Consider the following 20,380-nt stretch of genomic DNA (forward strand, 5'->3'; position numbering starts at 1 on the left):
GCGGAGGGCGGCGCCGCGGGGCGGGGGCCGATGGGGCCTGGCGGACGGGCGGCGCCGGCGCGGGGCTCGCCTGGACGCGGGAGTGCGGGGCGGTGAGCGGGCGAGGCGAGGCGAGGCGAGGCGGGCGCTGCGGCCCGCCCGGGATGGGCCAGCCCCGGCCTGGCGGGGCCGAGCCGGAGGCCAGGGCGGCGCGCGGGCCCGGCCTGCCGGGCGGGCGGCCCGGGGGCTGAGGTAGAAGTGGGCGCGGAGGAAGGGGCCGAGCCAAGGCGGTGGGTGGAGCGGCGAGGGGGCGGAGGCTGGGCCGCGGCGGGCGAGCGGAGCGGCGCGCCTGTCCGGGGCTCGGCGGCGGCGGCGGCGGAGGCTGAGGCGGCTGAGGCGGCGGCGGCTGAGGCGGCTGAGGCGGCGGCCGGACGGGCGCCCGGAGGTGGCGGACGAGGCGCCGGGGGCCCCCATGGGCGGGTGTGTGGGCGCCCAGCACGACTCCTCGGGCAGCCTCAACGAGAACTCGGAGGGCACCGGAGGTAGGTGAGCGCCAGGGGGCAGCCTCGGCCCCCCATTGTTCCCGGCCAGGCCCGGCCACCTGTCCCGGCCCCCGCGGGCCCGCGGGCCGCGCGGCCGGGGCCCCCGCGCCCCTTTGTCATCCCGCCCTGCGCGTCACGCCCCGCGCTCCGCTTCCGGCCGGCCCGCGGGCCTCGGGCTCGCCCCCTGCCCTCCCGGCCCCTGAGGAAAGTCCGTCGCTCGCCGGGGACGTAGCCCGCGGCCTCTCGACCGCTCCGCCTCGGCTCGGGAAACTCGGCTGGAAACTGCCTTTCTCGGCCACCCCACTCCCTCTCCACCCCGTTTAATTATTCAGGAGCAGGATGGCGGCGCTGGGGTTGCAGAAAAGCGCACGGGTGGGGGCGGGGGGAGGGGAGGGAGGGGAGGGGAGGGGGAGCCCTCGGCATTCCCTCCGACGGGCCCCGCCACATCCCTGGTTCGGCGGAGCTGGCTGGTCTCAGCTTTCCTGAGTTTCAGATGACAGCTGCCCTGGTTGGTTCCAGTTTGGCCATTTAAACCCGCAAGTTTCTGGAGCCTGGCTGGGGAAGTCTCGAGCGGCCACACGCATTATTTTAGGGAGCGGCGGCGAGGCAGTCCGCGCGAGGAAGACGTGGCTGCCCGCTGGGGCGTGCGGGCGTGCGGCTCCCCCCGGCCCGACGGGCGGCAGGATGGGTAGGGCCGAAGTAGGAATAGGGGGGCGCGACCCAGCCCAGGAGGATCGGGGCTCTCAAAGTTTCCTATAGCACGGAACGCGCTGGAACGCGCTTCGCCGAGGGGAGCCGCGGAGCCCAGGCGGCCTTGCGGTGCGGCGGGTGGTCCTAAAGCTGGCTCTGCCCGCCTGAGCGATCTTTGGCCGAGTCCACGCCAGCTTGTGCGGAGGGCAGAACGTTACAAGGAACGAAGACACAGCTAGGAATAGCAAAGATGACGGTGTTGGCTTTGTGCCAGCCTTCTGCTAGATGTCCCAGAATGTGGAGCATATTTATAACTTCCTAAACTAAGTTGTTTGCGGATGGAAGGGTTTACAGCTTTTTCTTAAACTCGCTTTCGACCAGTTGCTTTCCCTCTCACTTGAGTTCCATCTGTAAACTGAATACACCTAACATTTGGCTGATGGATGTCGTGAGTTACGTGGTGCTGTGGCATGCCACTTCGTTAAAATCCGTGGGTTTCCTGCAGGATTAAATCCTGGGCACACGGTGGGAGAGCTCAGGGCAGTGTGGCTTGAAACCAGCTTGTCCCCGAAAACGCTATTTAGTAGTGCATTTGCTTGGTGGCACGTTAGCAGTGAGCTCCTCAGTGACCACAAAGCAGGAGATAGAAGGGGCATGATTTTCAACCGGCTCTGGGGTAAGGTTAAATTGGGCGTCACCGTGATTCTTCCTGCAGTGGAGGTGATCACTCACTAATGATACCAAAATGTATTGGTACTAGCTGTAGGTAGTGTTTAGTTTCAATTTAATTTTTTTTTTTGCACTCATTTAAAAATTATAGTAAACATTTTTCTCTTCTTGGTAATGAACTTGAACCAATTTATTTAAGCCTTTTGGTGATGTGACCTATGACCAGCCCTGCATTAGTAGCATGGGCCTTTAAAAGCATGAAGTGTCTTAGCTTTTGGTAATTTATTACTAGCGGTGTCTAGTTAGATAGCCATAGTATCAGTTTCCTTGAGAACTGAGTTCTCTGGACTTTAAACTTCACTATCTTTCCAAGGTAAAGTTTAGAAAAAAGAACACCAACTACCAAACCTCTTTATTTTCTCCTGAAGAGAAAGTATGGGCCTCTTGTAACTGGGGTCGAGGAAGGAGTTGCATAGGATAAAATGATTATTTCTGGAATTTAATTATGGAAGCCTTTATTCATCATTATTGCCACGATAGTTAAGAGTTGATTGTGGTTTAAAGGAACTAGCTCAGGTGAGTGGTTAACACATTAAATAGTTTTTGTTTTTTATGGTAGGTTTTTGTTGTGAAGAGAAAAACTAATTTTCCTAAGGGTTTTGACACAGATCATTTGCTTTTCAGACATAATGGTTTATAGTTCTAAACTGGATGTTTGGGTTATGAAAAATTCTTTTATCAACGTGAAGTAAAAAGTCTTCTGATGCTTTTCATGACAGTTTTAATTACATTCACAGTGTAATGTTGAAAATCACCATTTTAGATGAGTTTGTTTCGAGTATCAGCTGGCCTTAGTAAAAAACGACTTTTAAAAAAACCTTTTTGGCCATTTGAGATACTGTAGTTTCTCTTTCCCCCTGGATCTAAGCCTTTTGCGTATGAATGCAAGTTAATTTCGCACAGGAGAAAAACTTCCTTACTTGTTTGAAGGAATTTGGGAAGTTTTTGCAAAAGACGGTAGAATACAGATATTGCTTAGTTCACATGATAAGATTTGTGTTTTATGTTACTTTGGAATCATTTGTAGTATCTTCCTTCGGCACACCTTGCTTAGAATCGTTTTTGAGTTTCAGCTAGTTTGACCATTTTTTAAACACTTAATATTATTCATCAAGACAAATATATACATTATAAGGGATTATTTATCCATTCACTCCAAGCTTCCATGATGCTAGAACATTTTTTAGACAACATATTCTGTATGGTTCTCTGCCTTATTATGATGACATTGTGATGCTGGGGTTGGAACTCAGGACCTCTAGACAAGGCTTTATTTAGTCCATGGCATTAGCTAAGGAATTAAATCTCGTGATTTTTAAAAATAAGTATATAGGGAAAAAACAATAAAAGGAAGTTAGTTGAAGACAGCCAACCAGCTTCTTTTCTTATTTTGTTCACCTTTTTAATGAATGTAATGATGTAGAAAGTAGGTTCTCACTTTCTGGGTGTATCGTTTATTCTGCATGTTCAGTGATAGCCCAAGAGGACCAACCCTTGGTGGTCACAAGTTCCAGGTTTATAGCAGGGTAACTGCTGGGCATTCATTTTTTTGTTTCAGAATGTCTTAATATCATGGAGTTCTTCTGGGTATCCACTTATAGCAGCCTTGTAGACTACCTACTTGATGAGTAACAGTGTTTTGTGTTTTTTTTTTTTTTTTAAAGATTTTATTTATTCATGAGAGAGGCACACACACACAGAGGTAGAGACCCAGGCAGAGGGAGAAGCAGGCTCCATGCAGGGAGCCCGATGTGGGACTCGATCCCCTGTCTCCAGGGTCACGCCCTGGGCTGAAGGCAGCACTAAACCGTTGAGCCACCCGGGCTGCCCGGAACAGTGGTTTTTAAATTATAACTACCATTTATCCAGTATTTATTATGTAACAAGTGTTTGTGCTAAGTGATTGTTTTCTCATTTAGTCTTCAACTCTGGGAGGTGAGTAATATGTCTCTAGTTTATGGATAGAGTGAAGCTGGGTGAAATTAACTTGTTTTAACAATCCCATAGGTTACAAATGGCAGTCAGAACTTGGAACTGAGGGCCATAATAAAAAAAAAAATGTTAGTTTCTCTTTTTTTCTAGTTTCATTTTTTTAACTTGTGGTAAAATACATATAAAATTTGTGCCATTTTAACCATTTTTATGTGTACAATTCAGTGGCATTAATTACACTCACAGTATGCAACCATCACCACTATGTATTTCCAAAATTTTTCATCTCTCCAGACAAACCCTGGATCCATGAAACAATATCTCTGCTCCTTCTTTCCCAATCCCCGGTAACTTCTAAGTTTACGTTTTGTCTCTATGAATTTATGAAGTCTAGATATTTCATATAAGTGTAATCATACAATGTTTATCCTTTTGTTTATGCTGTATTTCACGTAGCATAACGTCTTCAGGTTAATCCTGTGGTAGCAAGTATCAGTACCTCATTTTTTTTTTTTCAGTACCTCATTTTTTTTTTTTTTTTTAAATTTTATTTATTTATTTATGATAGTCACACAGTGAGAGAGAGAGAGGCAGAGACATAGGCAGAGGGAGAAGCAGGCTCCATGCACTGGGAGCCCGATGTGGGATTCGATCCCGGGTCTCCTGAATACTATTCCATTCTATGTATATACTACATTTTGTTTATTCTTCTACTGATGGACATTTGGGTTGTTCTCAATTTTGGTTATTGTGATTCAGTGGCTATGAACTTTGGTGTACAAAGAGTTGTTTGAATGTCTATTTTTTATTCTTTTGGATATAACATACCAGGAGTGGAATTGCTAGGTTATATGATAATTCTTACTGGGTTATATGGTTTGCCTTTTTGAGGAACTTATAAGTGTTTATAAACCATAATATCTTCGTTGTTTTACATTCCTGCCAGCAACAAAGATTTCAGTTTCTCCGTATCTTCACCAACACTTGTTCTCTCCCATTTTAAAAATTATAGTCATTGTAGTTGACCTGAAGTGGTATTTCATTGTGGTTTGGGTTTGCATTTCCCTAATGACTGGTAATGTTGAGCATCTTTTAATTAAAGTGCTTTTTGAACATTTGTTTATCTTTGGAGAAATGTCTATTTAAGCCCTTTGCCTGTTTTTTAATTGAGTTTTGGGTTTTTTGTTGTTGTTCTCTTGTGGGAGGTCTTTATATATTCTGTATATTAAACCCTTATCAGATGGATGATTTGCAAATATTTTCTCCCATTTTGGGGTTGTCTTTAAATTTTTTTTTTCTTTTTAAAGATTTTATTTTTCAGGGACACCTGGGTGACTTAGTTAAGCATCTGACCCTTGATTTCGGCTCAAGTCACGATCTCACGGTTATAAGATCAAGTCCTGCATCAGGCTTCATGCTTGGCACAGAGTCTGCTTATCCCTCTACCTCTTTCTCTTCCCTCTCGCTCTCTCTCACTCTCTCTCTCTCTCTCAAATAAATAAATAAAATCTTTAAAAAAAAAAAAAAGATTTTAATTTTTTTTAGCAATCTCTACACCTCATGTGGGTCTTGAACTTAGCACCCTGAGAGCAAGAGTCATTTTAATAAAGTCCAGTTTATTTTTTCGTTTGCTGTCTGGGCTTCTAGTTTTTGTTTTAAATGTATATGTAATCCTTCACTGATGGAGAAAGAATAAATATATAACCAATAATTCACAAGTTTAACTTAACATTTGCTTTCTTAACTATGAATAGAAAGCTGTTTTATTTTCTGTCTTATGTGATGAAAAGGTTGATTAGCAGTGAATGGTTTTTCTAAAGTTGACAAAAGTAATCTATAAACCTGCTTCAGCTCTTAAGAGATGATTGTTATGTTTTCTGCAGAAGCATTTTACAATCAACAGGCATTGAGTACCCACAATATGCCCAACATTGGGTTGGTTACTGTTGTTCCAAAAAAGGAATCATGATCTTATTTCTTGAGTATGTCAAAATCCTTTTTAAGGAAAGGATACTAAAATGTGCACACATGAAAAAATTATAAAACATTATGTAAACAGATAAATATACCACAGGATAAACTGCAGGCGCTGAGGGAATAAAAGAAAGCCGTGATCTGAGCTGCTCAAAGCTTTGCAATAACCTGGGCGTGCGTGCCTGCGTTAGAAGTACAGAAAATCAGGCCCCACCCATGACCTAGTAAATCAGAATCTGCATTTTAATAAGAATTTCAAATGGTTCCTATGCATGTTAAAGCTTGAGAAGCACTGGTACAGGATTAATTACAGCAGAGAAGAGACTAAAGGGAGGAACCCATTAGGAAAAAAATGGCATGAGTTGGTAATTTATTGGATATAGGGATACGTAAAAGAAAGTAAAACACATAGTTCCTGACTTATGGCTCAACTTACGATTTTTCGATCTTATAATTTTATGATGGTGCAAAGTGATACACACATTTAGTAGAAACCATACTTCAAAGTTTAAATTTAGGTCTTTTCTGTGGCTGGTGATAGGTAGTAGGCTACTCTCTTGTGATGCCAAGCTGCAGCTCCCAGTCAGCCATGCAGTCAGGGCATGTGAGGGTAAGCAACAGATACGCTTATCATTCTGTTTAAAATTTATTTTATCCAATAAATTTTATGATATTTGACACTTGATTATAAAATAGGCTTTGTGTTAGATGATTTTGACCAACTGTAAGCTAATGTTAAATGTTCTGAGCACATTTAAGGTAGGCTAGGCTAAGCTATGATGTTCTGTAGGGTAGTTGTATTATGCATTTTCAACTTATTCATAGTTTTCAATTTATGATGGGTTTATTGGGATGTAACCCCATCATAAATTGAGGAAAATCTGTAATCCCATATTTGTGAATCTGAGTGACCAGAAATATTGAGATGACTTGGTAGGTTTTGGGGACTAAGAACTATCTGGGGCAAGCTCTAGTTTGCCTTTCAGTATGTTAAGGATTAACTGACAGAATTTTTAAGTTGGGACATCACGTAGGTTGGTGCAGAAATTCAGATATAGAACTCCTAGATGTTCAGATTATGAATGTGGATTTTGGAGTCAGCTGGGGGAGGTTGACTGAAGGAATAAAAATAAATGATTGCTGTAAGTTAGTGAAAAGGGGAGGAAGGTACTAAGAACTGAGTCATGAAAATTCCAGATGGTGGAGAAATGAGGTGATCACCTCTAATCAGGACCTGACCATAGTAGGTGCTGAGTATACTGAATTTTGTGAAATTACTGGGAAACATGGGAAATCAAGTCTGCCTGTGAAACACAGACCATTCCTAAAATTTCAGAAAATAATTTGGTTTGTTAACTACTCATTCTAGTGTTGTGTTGGAGAAATTCTACCTGTAGTTCGTTACATCCAAACTCAAAGATAGACTTCGGAGCATTCAGCCCTAGAATATACCAATAGCCCTTTTGAGGTTGGTGTATGTTAGAACAAACACATTTCTCTCTAGAAACTTTTTCTTTCTTCACCAAGAATATCATTCATATTTCTTCCTTACATATTTTCAGTGTCCCATATATTCTTTTTTTTTTTTTTTAAAGATTTTATTTATTTATTCATAGAAAGAGAGAGAGGCAGAGACACAGGCAGAGGGAGAAGTAGGCTCCATGCAGAGAGCCCGACGTGGGACTCCATCCAGGGTCTCCAGGATCTTGCCCTGGGCTGCAGACGGCGCTAAACCACTGTGCTACCGGGGCTGTCTTGTCCCATATATTTTATACACCATCTGACTAGGTTGTTTTCTGAATTTTCTTATGCTTCTGCTCTTAGGGCTGGGTCTGTAATTAAAAATGAAGCAGAATTGAGCATGAGGAGGACTGAAGATTTAGTCTGGGCTTATCCCAAGGGTGACAGTAGAAGTAAAATTTTTTCATATTTCCTGGGTTGTTAGCTCTGAGGCTTTGTAAGTAGGATGTATATAAAATTTTATACCTATTGGAGAGACACATACTGTGAAATAAGAGGCATTTACCTTAAAAAAAAAAAGATTTATTTGAGAGAGAGAATGGGGGGATCAGTCAGAGGGAGATAGTATCTCCAGCAGACTCCCTTCTAAGCAAGGATCCTGATGCAGATCTAGATCCCACCACTCTGAGATCATGACCTGAGCTGAAATCAAGAGTCTGACTTTCGACCCACTGAGCCACTCAGGTGCCCCAGGAGGCATTTACTTGATGTAAAGTAGAGGGTGCTTGATTTTAGCAGGAGGAATATAGTTGTGGTGAGAGACCAAAAGGACAATAGGTGGCAAGAAAGTCTAAGTTGGAAATCCAGTGGAACTTTGGATACGTAGGTTATGAGAAATGAATTTAGGTAAAGGATTCTTCAGTAGGAAAATACTGAGATATGGAGACTCCTCTTTGGGAAGAGATTTAAGCACTTGAGTTTATATTAAAAATTGACATGGGATGTTGTAGCCCCTACCTAATCCTACCTAATAAGCTACCTTCCATTGGGCTAGTCCCATTTTGTTTTCAATTTTCTAGCAAATAAAGGATTGACATTTTTTCCCAGTCAAGATTATCTTGGAATGTATGTTGGAACAGCATTTTAAAATTTCTTTTTAATTTTTTTTTTTTTTGCATTTTTAAAGATTTTTGCTGGCAGCCTGGGTGGCTCAGCGGTTTAGCACTGCCTTCAGCCCAGGGCGTGATCCTTGAGATCGGGGATCGAGGCCCTTGTCGGGCTCCCTGCATGGAGCCTGCTTCTCCCTCTACCTGTGTCTCTGCCTCTCTCTGTCTCTCATGAATAAATAAATAAAATCTTTAAAAAAAAGATTCTTGCTATGTAGAGTGCCTGGGTGGCTCAGTCGTTTAAGTGTCTACTTTCAGCTCAAGTCATGATCCCAGTGTCCTGGGGTCGAGCCCTGCATCGGGCTCCCTGTCCAGCAGGGAGCAGGCAGGCAGGGGTGGGGTCTGCTGCTCTCTCCCTCTACCCCTCTGCCCTGCTTGTGTTCTCGATCTCTCTCTCTCACAAATAAATAAATACAATCTTTTTTTTTTTTTTTTAAAGATTCTCGCAAAAAGAATAAAAAATAAAGATTCTTGTTATGGATATAAAATGGGCTGTTTTATTCATCTCATTTTATTTAGGAATCAGTTGCAAGTACTACATACTATGAATAGAATCTTTAAGACATTTGAAGTGGGGACGCCTGCATGCCTCAGTGGTTGAGTGCCTGCCTTTGGCTCAGGTCATGATCCTGGGGTCCTGGGATGGAGTCCCACATCAGGCTCCCTGTGGAGCCTGCTTTTCCCTCTGCCTATGTCTCTGCCTCTCTCTCTGTGTCTCTCATGAATAAAAAAAAAAAAAAAAATTAGAAGTGATGAGAATCTTCATTCTTCTGATTTTTGATAGCCCTAGTCTATAACGCCGATGTTTCTTATGTAAAAATTTTAATAGATGGATTTTGTTTTTAAATTTATCTGATTTTTTTTTTTTTTTACTGTAAATGCAAAGCTTTGACAGCACCTTGCTAGTAGTACTATACCCAGGTGAGTCTTCTGATAAGAATAATTATTGAGTGTTAATCACTTGTAATAAGGAACTTTTGCCATTATATTAATAGTTATCTCTCTTGTGTCTCTGGACCAAAACAACATTCTTCTCTTATTGCAAGAAAGCATTAGGTTTATTTCATTAAGCAACATGATCATATTAATTGGGCATGGTGATCAATTTGCTGATTTAGTGATTCTCTCATTTTTCCTTACTGCAGACCACCTGAATGGTTTATCTTCATTTGGTGGACCATTGCACCTGATTCTTCCCGCCGCCCCTCACCATCCCTACCCAGCTTTCTGCTTCTGCTTATCGGGCATACTAGGCTACCAGCAAGCTCCTCATGATTCACTGGTAGTTCAAGGACCATAGGTTGAGACTTTACTAACGCGTATGTACTTAAAGATGCATGTGTGTTGGTCAAGAACAATCAGCATGTATTCACCTTGCATCGGCTACTTTGACTTGCAGTCAGCAAAAATCAAGTTTGTTTTTGAATATATTCCATATATTGAGTGGAGAGGTTGAATATTGCTGAATATACATTGGATGTTGTAAATGCCATTTTTTGCATGTTTGCAATAAAACTTTTAGGTATTTCCATTATAGCTCTCTTTTCAGAAATGGAATTTCTGTTGAAATTTAGATGTCTAAAGAAAAAGATATTTATATATTTAAAAATTTTTTTATTTGATAGGACCAGAGAGCACAAGCCAGGAGGTGGGGGGAGGGCAGAAGGAGAGGGAGAAGCAGGCTCCCCACTAAGCAGGGATCCTGATGTGGAACTCAATCCCAGGACCCCGGGATCATGACCTGAGTTGAAGCCAGACGTTTAACCAACTGAGCCACTCAAGCACCCAGAAAAAAAGAAATCCTAACGTGTAAAAGTCATTTTAAGTGAATTTTACTTGAGTGTGAGTGAGGTCTTTTTTTTTTTTTTTTTTTTTAAGATTTTATTTTATTTATTCATGAGAGACACAGAGAGAGAGAAAGAGGCAGAGACACAGGCAGAGGGAGAAGCAGGCTCCATGCAGGGAGCCTGATGTGGGACTCGATCCCCGGTTTCCAGGATCACACCCCGGGATGAAGGTGGCACTAAACCGCTGAGCCACCGGGGCTGCCTGTGAGTGAGGTCTTAATACACATTTCTCTAAGACTTCACTAAGTAAGGAGTCAGTGACTTTTGGACTCTTCTGATTAAGTCCTCACAGGAAACCCTTCAGATAATTTTTTTGTGTTTATTGAAATTGGCTCCTAGGCATAATAAGCAGGAGCATACTTCTTTGTATCAGTTCAGACGGTTTCCTTTTTTTTTTTTTTTTTAATTTTTATTTATTTATGATAGGCACACAGTGAGAGAGAGAGAGGCAGAGACACAGGCAGAGGGAGAAGCAGGCTCCATGCACTGGGAGCCTGACGTGGGATTTGATCCTGGGTCTCCAGGATCGCGCCCTGGGCCAAAGGCAGGCGCTAAACCGCTGCGCCACCCAGGGATCCCAGTTCAGACGGTTTCCATGCTTGTCGGCTATGTGACAAGAGTATCAAAGGGGCACAGTAGCAGTCCAGATCACTTAGTTTTGCTTTATGATAAACTATCACTTTTAACTCAGGGCAATACTATTTTTTAGATGGGTTGATGATTGTTCCTGAACTTTTAAAAATAGACAACCTCCATTGTTTCTAACTGCCAGCACTCTAAGCTAAACCATAAGTAGAGATATAAATAAGGCCTCCTTTGTGATATCAAGTAGATTATGATTCTTCCTCTTAGGGAGAAACCATATATTTAATTAGGAAAAGTTTTAAAGGCTTCTATAACATGAAAAAAGTATTATTGAAGTTCAGGGAGTAGTGAGGAGCAGGGTCAGAAAACTTTACTGAAGAGGTGGCATAAGTAGTTGGTCTTGAAAGAGGAGTAGATGGAGAAAAAGCAAAAGGTCATTCTGTATGCAAATTACTTGTATAGAAATATGAAAAAACTGACATTTTGGGGGGACTGGCAAGAATTTTGTGACGGGGATAGGTGAAATACGAGGTTATTAAGTGGTGGTGTCAGATTATTGGAAGGCTTAATTGCCACAATTAATAGACCAAGTTGGGAGATAATACATAGGTGATACTGTTTTAAGTGGTTTTTGTGTGTGTGTGTGTGTGTGTGTGTGTGTGTGTGTACCTAGCAAACTCGTTCCCATTTAATGTTGCATCTGAGGTTATTTTCTATAAAATTCTGATGTACTAAGTTGTTACAATCTTTAACAGATTTTCATTTGTAATTTTAAAAAGTCATATTGTCACATATTATAAGAAATGTCTTTAGCTTTTTACATGCATATAGGGCACCTGGCTGGCTCAGTCAGAAGAGCATGTAGCTCTTATTCTTGGGGTCGTGAGTTCGAGCCCCACATTGGATATAAAGATTACTTTTTTTTTTATAAAGATTACTTTTTAAAAAAAGAGTCTTTTTTACATGCACATGTATGTGTGTGTTTATCCCACCTCAGTTTTTGTCTCTTGGGTCCTAGTTTTCTGGCACATGGAAAGAGTTTGTGCTAAGATTTTGTAGACCTGCCTGAGTTTTAGTCTCTTCAGAAAAGGCCTGCATTACTTTTTTTTTTTTTTTAAGATTTTATTTATTTATTCATGAGAGACAGAGAGAGAGAGAGAGAGAGGCAGAGACACAGGCAGAGGGAGAAGCAGACTCCCACGGTGGAGCCCGATGCAGGACTCGATCCGAGGTCTCCAGGATCACACCCCAGGCCGAAGGTGCCGCTAAACCACTGGGCCACTGGGGCTGCCCTAGCTCTGGTACTTTGGGCTCAGTTTCTTTCTTTCTTTCTTTTTTTTTTTTTTTTAAGATTTTGTTTGTTTATTCATGAGAGACAGAGAGGGAGAAACAGGCCCCTGCGGGGAGCCTGATGTGGGACTTGAATCCAGGACCCCAGGATCACAACCTGAGCCAAAGACATGCTCAACCACTAAGCCAGCCAGGTGCCCCTAAGGCTCAGTTTCTTACATTGTTGGAAGAAGAGCATGGATTAGATCATCTTTGTCAAGATTATATCTAATTCTTTTTTAAAACATTTTTTAATGACAATTTTCAAGCATATTGAAAATGGAAAGACTAACAACAAATATTTGAATACACATTAGATTGAACAATGTGTGTATATGTGTGTGTGCGCTTATCAGAGTACAAATCTGACACTTCAGTATGCAAATACCATTATTACTCCTAAGAATAGGAACTATTCCCTAAGATCTAGTCCATAATCAGAATCCACCAGTTGTCCCAAAAATGTCATTTATAGCTGTTTTTAAATTACTTACTATTTATTTGAGAGAGAGCACAAGGGGGCAGAGGGAGAATGAGAAGTAGGGCTTAGGGCAGCCCGGGGGTGGCTCAGCGGTTTTAGTGCCACTTTCAGCCCAGGGCCTGATCCTGGAGACCCCAGATCGAGTCCTGCATCGGGCTTCCGCATGGAGCCTGCTTCTCCCTCTGCCTGTGTCTCTGCTTCTCTCTCTCTCTCTCTCTCGTGAATAAATAAAATCTTAGAGAGAGAGACAGAGACAGAGAGAGAGAAGCAGGGCTTGATCCCAGGACTCCGAGATCATGACCTAAGCAAAAGGCAGATGTTTAACAAACTGAGCCACCCAGGTGCCCCTTTTGTAGCTAATTTTTTCAAATTGGGATCTATTCAGCACTTAGACATTACATTTTTTGGTGTCTTTTTAAAGTCTAGATAGCTCCTCCTCTTTTCTTCCCTATAACATTGGTACTTTGAAGCGTATTGTGGAATGTACCACATTCTGGATTTGTCTCGATTGTTTCCCTATGGTGTCATTTAGTATATTTCTCTGGCCTCTGTATTTTCTTTAACCTATTAAGTAGGGGGTACCTGGGTGGCTAAGTGGTTGAGCGTCTGCCTTTGGCTCAGGTTGTGATCCTGGGTCTAGGGATTGAGCCCTGCATCAGGCTCCCTGTGAGGAGCCTACTTCTCCCTCTGCCTATGTCTCTGCCTCTCTCTGTGTGTGTCTCGTGAATAACTAAATAAAATCTTAGAAAGAAAAAAACTGATAATTAGGTAGATGTCATACTAACAGAATATGATTCTTTATTTCCTAGGCTATACTGGATCCAAAATCCAAACTTATCCCAGTCCTTTTCTGATAACTTCTAACAGTGGAAAAATCTTTCATTACTTAATAAATCTGAACCATTTTTTCATTCCCAATCAGAAATAATCTTGCCATCCTCTGAATTTCCACAGTACTATTCTTACAGCACTTAACTCTCCTTCTGTTTTGGGGGAGGTTTAGTCTCCCTTCCCCCCACCCCTTCCCCTGTCATTTTTCCTCTAACTTTATTGGAGAATGAATAATTGACAAATATAATTGTATATATTTATTTCCCCCTATTTATTTATTTCTCATATAGTGTATTACTCATTTCAGAGGTAGAGTTCAGTGATTTATCACTTGTATATAACACCCAGTGCTCATTACATCACATGCCCTCCTTAATGCCCATCACCCAGATATCCCATCCCCCTACCCTCCTCTCCTCCAGCAACCCTCAGTTTGTTTCCTCTGATAAGAGTCTCTTATGGTTTGTCTCCCTCTCTGATTTCATCTTGTTTTATTATTCCCTCCCTTCCCCAGTGCTCCTCTGTTTTGTTTCTTAAATCCCACATGAGTGAAATCATGTGATAATTTTCTTTCTCTGATTGACTTATTTTGCTTAGCATAACCCCTCTAATTCCATCCATGTCCTTGCAAATGGCAAGGTTTCATTTTTTATGGCTGAGTAATATTCTGTGTATATATGCATATACATGTATATGTGTATATGTATATACCACATCTTCTTTATCCATTCATCATCTGTTGATGGACATCTGAGCTCTTTCTGTAGTTTGACTATTGTGGGTGTTGCTGCTATAAACATTGGGGTGCAGGTTCCCCTTTGTATCTTTGGGGTAAATACCTAGTAGTGCAATTGCTGGGTCATAGGGTAGCTCTATTTTCATCTTTTGAGGAACCTCCAGACTGATTTCCTGAGTGGTTGTACAGCTTGCATTCCCACCTACAGTGTAAGAGGGTTCCCCTTTCTCATCCTTGCTAACATCTGTCGTTTCCTGATTTGTTAATTTTAGCCATTCTGACTGGTGTGATGTGGTATCTCACTGTGGATTTTTTTTTTTTTTAAGATTTTATTTATTCATTCATGGAAACACAGAGAAAGGGAGGCAGAGACACAGGCAGAGGGAGAAGCAGGCTTCCTGCAAGAAGCCCAATGTGGGACTCAATCCCAGATCCCCGGATCATGCTCTGATCTGAAGGCAGACGCTTAACCACTGAGCCACCCAGGCGTCCCTCATTGTGGTTTTGATTTGTATTTCTCTGATGCTGAATGGTTGCATTTTTTCATGTATTTGTTGGCCATATGTGTGTCTTCTTTGGAGAAATATTTTTTCATGTCTTCTGCCCATTTCTTTTTGGATTATTTGTTCTTTCGGTGTTGAATTTGATTAGTTCTTTATAGATTTTGGATACTAGTCCTTTATCTGATGTGTCATTTGCAATTATCTTCTCCCGTTTTGAAGATCATCTTTTAGTTTTGTCAACTGTTTCCTTTGCTCTGGAAAAACTTTTTATCTTGATGTCCTAATAGTTCATTTTTACCTTTGTTTCCCTTGCCTTTGGAAATGTGCCTAGTAAGAAGTTGCTGCAGCTGAGGTCAAAGAGGTTGCTGCCTGTGTTCTTCTACAGGATTTTGATGGATGCCTGTCTCACATTTAGGTCTTTCATCCATTTTGAGTCTATTTGCAAGAAAATGGTCTAGTTTCATTCTTCTGCACGTGGCTAATTTTCCCAACTCCATTTATTTTTTCATTCACTTCACTTTTTTCCATTGGGTATTCTTTCCTGCTTTGTTCGAAGATTAGTTGATCATAGAGTTTTGAGGGTCCATTTCTGGGTTTTCTATAGTTGTATATGTTTAAACTGTACAAGTGTCATGATTTAATATACATATACATTACGGAATTATTACCAAGATCGAGATAGATAATTGACACAGCTATTATCTCACATAGTTAACTTTTGTGGGGAGAGGAGTAAGAAAGCTAAAAGAACTTCCTTCAGCAACTTTTTTTTTTTTTACTCTCAGCAACTTTCAAGTCTATAATGCTCTATTGTTAACTATAGTCACCATGCTGTACATTATTAGATCCTCAGAGCTTGTTCTTCTTATAACAAAGTTTGTACCCTTTGTATCTATATCCCTTTCTCCCATTTATACAAAAATCATCTATCATAGTAATTTTTCAACTTTACTTACCTTCTTGGAATGTAAGCTGCATTGTACCTGGTATAGACTTCATAATACTTGAGGCTTCATAATACGTTAGGCTCAATTAACTGTGTAAAATACATCTTTTGAATTTCTAACGGTGTTAGGGACAAGGTAAAATTCCTCTAATTAGAAGCCTTACTTAATTCTAGGACAAGAACTTTGTTAAATAGGACCATACAGTGTAATAAAAATTCTAGTTCCACCTCTGAATCTTTATATCTATAACCTTAAGTAAGTCATTTGACCTGCCCATTTCTTAGTTTTTTTCTTATCTGTAAAATGAGCATGTTGGATGAGATCAGTATACTCAAATTTTTTTTAACAGGTAGATCCTTTTTTAGTTATATCTTACTTTGAACACTAATGTATCAGCCTCAGCATTTCATTTTCTTTTGATTGTACAGTCACTAAGAAATAAGTAAAGCTGAGTGAAGTAAGTCAATCGGAGAAGGACTAACATTATATGTTCTCATTCATTTGAGGAATATAAATAATAGTGAAAGGGAATATAAAGGAAGGGAGAAGAAATGTGTGGGAAATATCAGAAAGGGAGACAGAATGTAAAGACTGCTAACTCTGGGAAACGAACTAGGGGTGGTAGAAGGGGAGGAGGGCGGGGGGTAGGAGTGAATGGGTGACGGGCACTGGGGGTTAGTAAATTGAACACCAATAAAAAATAAATTAAAAAAAAAAAGAAAAAAGAGGGAATTGAAAGCTAGAATGAGAAGAGGAAGACTAGGGTTAAGAAAAATAGAATTTGCCCCCAAATTTATATAAATTCCTAGGTAGGGAGCTGCTCAGTGTCCCATTAGGGGATACGAGGTGTCTAAATAAAGCTTTTGTTTTGCCTATGAATATCCAGCTCTTCTAGACTATCCTTGCTCTATTGAGTTGTCTTTATACCTTTGCCAAAACCAAACAAACCATTTTCTGTGTCTGGATTGTCTGTTTTGTTCCACTGATCTACATGTTTCATTGAAAATTCTGCTTTTGGGGATCCCTGGGTGGCGCAGCGGTTTGGTGCCTGCCTTTGGCCCAGGGCGCGATCCTGGAGATCCGGGATCGAATCCCACATCGGGCTCTCGGTGCATGGAGCCTGCTTCTCCCTCTGCCTGTGTCTCTGCCTCTCTCTCTCTCTCTGTGACTATCATGAATAAATAAATAAAATCTTAAAAAAAAAAAAAAAAGAAAATTCTGCTTTTGGAATATTTTGCTATCACCTCATATTCCTTATTTAAGCTTAAAAACTCTAAAATGTAAAAATCTAGATTTTGCTCTTCATTTATATCTTCAGGGTGGTGAAAACAAAGTTGTCTTATCCGGACTTTCTATGTAAATAAAAAAATAGATGAAATTTGTTTTGGAGCAAAAAAAAAAAAAAAAAAAAAAAGAAGTAAATTAGAATCTCAAAGTTCTGTAGGAGATTTTTTTGAAGTTTGAGTCACTATCAACTATACTCAAAACTTAAAACACTAAATTATGTCATGCAATATTATAACTTATATTTTTACTAAGCACTATTGAGTTACTTTTTATAATGAGACAATACACTGAGCAGGTGCACCTGAGCTTGCCATGATATTTAATGGAGCCAGATATGTAAGGTACTTTTATTAGTGTGTTCACTGGTAGAGTGTTAAATGAGTGGACATTTATGTGCCTGTATTAACAAAAGGCACTGTGCAGAGCTCTGGTTTTCCCAATAAGTGACATATTTCAAGAAGTGCCCTAAGTTTCCTATGTGCATAGAGATGGTAAGAGAAGGTTCATTTCAGTGTTTCCATGATCCATTTCATGATGAACATGTTTCATGATGGCTTCTATGTTTTAAATTTAATATTTGATGTGTGGTGCTTATTATTATGGTTCTTAAAAATAACAAATATAGGGGTATCTGGGTGGCTCAGTCAGTTAAAACGTCTGATTTCTTGGTTTCAGATCAGGTCATGATCTCAGAGGCCTGCAGTAGAGCTCTGCATCAGGCTCCCCACTCAATGGGGAATCGGTTTCTCCTCCTTCTGCCCCTCCTGCCCTTAGGCTCACACATGCACGTGTTCTCTCTCTCTCTCTCTCTCTCTCTCAAATAAAGTCTTTAAAAAAATAAAAAAAAATAACAAGTATACATATAATTTGAATTATGTTTGTAGAACTCTGAAGCAGCAGATGTTTTGGTCCCTTGAGTTCCTTTGGACCAGTTTTAAAAATTAGGTGACTAGGGGATCCCTGGGTGGCTCAGCGGTTTGGACCCTGCCTTCAGCTTAGGGCATGATCCTGGAGTCCTGGGATCAAGTCCCACATCGGGCTCCTTGCTTGGAGCCTGCTTCTCCCTCTGCCTGTGTCTCTGCTTCTCTCTCTCTCTCTCTGTGTCTCTCATGAATAGATAAATAAAATCTTTTTTTAAAAATTTAAAAAATAAAAATTAGGTGACTAGGGGCACCTGGGTGCCTCAGTGGTTGTCTGCCTTTGGCTCAGGTCATGATCCTGGGGTCCTGGGATCCAGTCCTGCATTGGGCTCCCCACAGAGAGTCTACTTCTCACTCTGCGTAGGTCTCTGCCTCTCTCTGTGTGTCTCTTATGGATAAATAAATAAAATCTTAAAAATAAATAAAATAAAATTAGATAACTAGATCCTAGAAAAAAATCTTTAGCACGTAATTTCAGTCAGTTTTTCTCTACTTTCAGAATAGGTATACTGTTGCAGACATTGTATTAGATTTGTAGTTTCAGGGACACCTGGGTGGCTCAGGGGTTTGGCGCCTGGCTTTGGCCTAGGGCGTGATCCTGGAGACCCAGGATCGAGTCCCACATCAGGCTCCCTACATAGAGCCTGCTTCTCTCTCTCTGCCTGTGTCTCTGCCTCTCTCTGTATCTCTCATGAATAAATAAAAATTAAACAAAATATATTTGTAGTTTTATAAAATTATTGAAAAATAATACTATATTAAGTTTACACAATTTAGAAAGTAAAATTCTACCCAAATTCATTTTAATGCTAGGAAAACTTTTTTTTAAAGATTTTAAAATTTATTTATTCATGGCAGAGGGAGGAGCAGGCTCCATGCTGGGAGCCTGATGTGGGACTCATCCCATCCCGGGTCTCCAGGATCACGCCCTGGGCTGAAGGCTGAAGGCAGTGCTAAACCGCTGATCCACTGCCCACAGGTGGTCTTTTTGGCTTCATTATGCACTCTGTAAGCGAAGCTGTTTCATTATTTAAGATGTGAACTTTACCTCTCAGCCCATTTGAAGCTGGAAATTCACCTTGGCACTGTTAGGCCTACACCTCTGACACAGCTTCACTTTCCTCCTTTCTCTCTTGGGCATGAAATATTTCAATTTTTTTTTGAAGATTCTATTTATTTATTCATGACAGACACAGAGAGAGAGAAAGAGAGGCAGAGACACACAGGCAGAGGGAGAAGCAGGCTCCATGCATGGAGCCCAATGTGGGACTCGATCCCAGGTCTCCAGGATCAGGCCCTGGGCTGAAGGCGGCGCTAAACTGCTGAGCCCCCTGGGCTGCCCAAAATATTTCAGTTTTTTGCCTACAGTTGGGGCACACTTGTGTTAGGTTTAAACTTTGGAAGTTCAGACAGGAATTGCTTAACGGAAAAGAGATGTTGTGTTTGAAAGATTGGACCATGGCTTATGAAGGAAGAACCAGAATCAGATGAGATGCTAGTAGGTGAGGTCTGGTTGTCGGTCCTATTTAGTCTGACTTCTGGGCTAGATTGAGATGAAACATAAATGTCAATGAAAGATCTTTGCATCTAGTGAGCAGGGCTTGGCTTCTTTCCTTTTCAAAACTTTTGACCTATTTACTTGGAATGTAAATAAATATTTGCTGTGAAGTGCTTTTTCATAATAGTTCTTAAAAATAGTGTGGCCCCTCCCCATTTTTTTAAATTGCTTTTTGAAATTATTTACTTGTTTATGTCCTGTCTTATCTCACAACATTGTAAGCTATGTGAAGTGGGCCTTGTCTGATTTCTTCTTCATTGTATCCTTAGAATCTAGTATAATTCATGATATGTGTGTATTAAATAGTTCCTGATTGAACAAATATGTGAGATAATGGATAGTTGCGGCTGTTTTATCACTTAGAGAATGAAAAGTTTACTACTTGGCTTTAATTATTTAATTTGATTTTTGGATGAAATTATTTTACTAGTTCCTTAGTTACAACTAAAGCCCATTATCTTTAGGGATTCCTCATGATAATTAACCCTGAGAATAGATTCTTATTTGCCCATTTGATGAAAGGAGGCAGTAATCTAATTTGCTTATTAAGGTCTCCCTCCTCATTTTGTGTTTATTTGTGTGTTACTTCTGTCATCCATAGTAAACCTACTCGTGATTTGAATTGCTTTGCATATGAAAAGAGTAGTTAATTATATTTATTGCCCAACCAGCCCAGTAGAATTGTTAGGCTGCTCTTGAGCTGAATCTCTGCTTACATTGAATGCTGCAGAAATCCAGTTTTCACATACAGGTTATAAAGTATTAACAGAGAGTAATGAAGAGACAGTTTATGAGTTCTCTGAATTTAGGGGGTTTTGTTTATTTGTTATGTTGAGTTTTTTTCAGCAGACGTTTTGGCAGATGTTGGAGGAGGGCAAAATCT

The 20,380-nt window shown here is 41.0% G+C and overlaps 1 protein-coding gene across 3 annotated transcripts in view; it reads left to right on the forward strand.

The window, feature by feature from the left end:
• The first annotated feature begins 370 nt into the window (after window positions 1-370).
• UBTD2 (ubiquitin domain containing 2) overlaps window positions 371-20,380 on the forward strand; it is a 71,696-nt gene continuing 51,686 nt past the window's right edge. The window contains exon 1 of one of the 3 annotated variants that reach the window (XM_038534752.1): window positions 371-521. In XM_038534752.1, coding sequence (XP_038390680.1) covers window positions 452-521 — 70 coding nt within the window. In that variant the 5' untranslated portion in view covers window positions 371-451. Of the gene's footprint in view, window positions 526-1,850; window positions 1,888-20,380 lie in introns of those variants that run through there. The other 2 variants (XM_038534755.1, XM_038534753.1) reach the window with 2 other exon arrangements.

Source organism: Canis lupus, chromosome 4, assembly GCF_011100685.1.
Source record: "Canis lupus familiaris isolate Mischka breed German Shepherd chromosome 4, alternate assembly UU_Cfam_GSD_1.0, whole genome shotgun sequence".
NCBI classification, from domain to species: domain Eukaryota; kingdom Metazoa; phylum Chordata; class Mammalia; order Carnivora; family Canidae; genus Canis; species Canis lupus.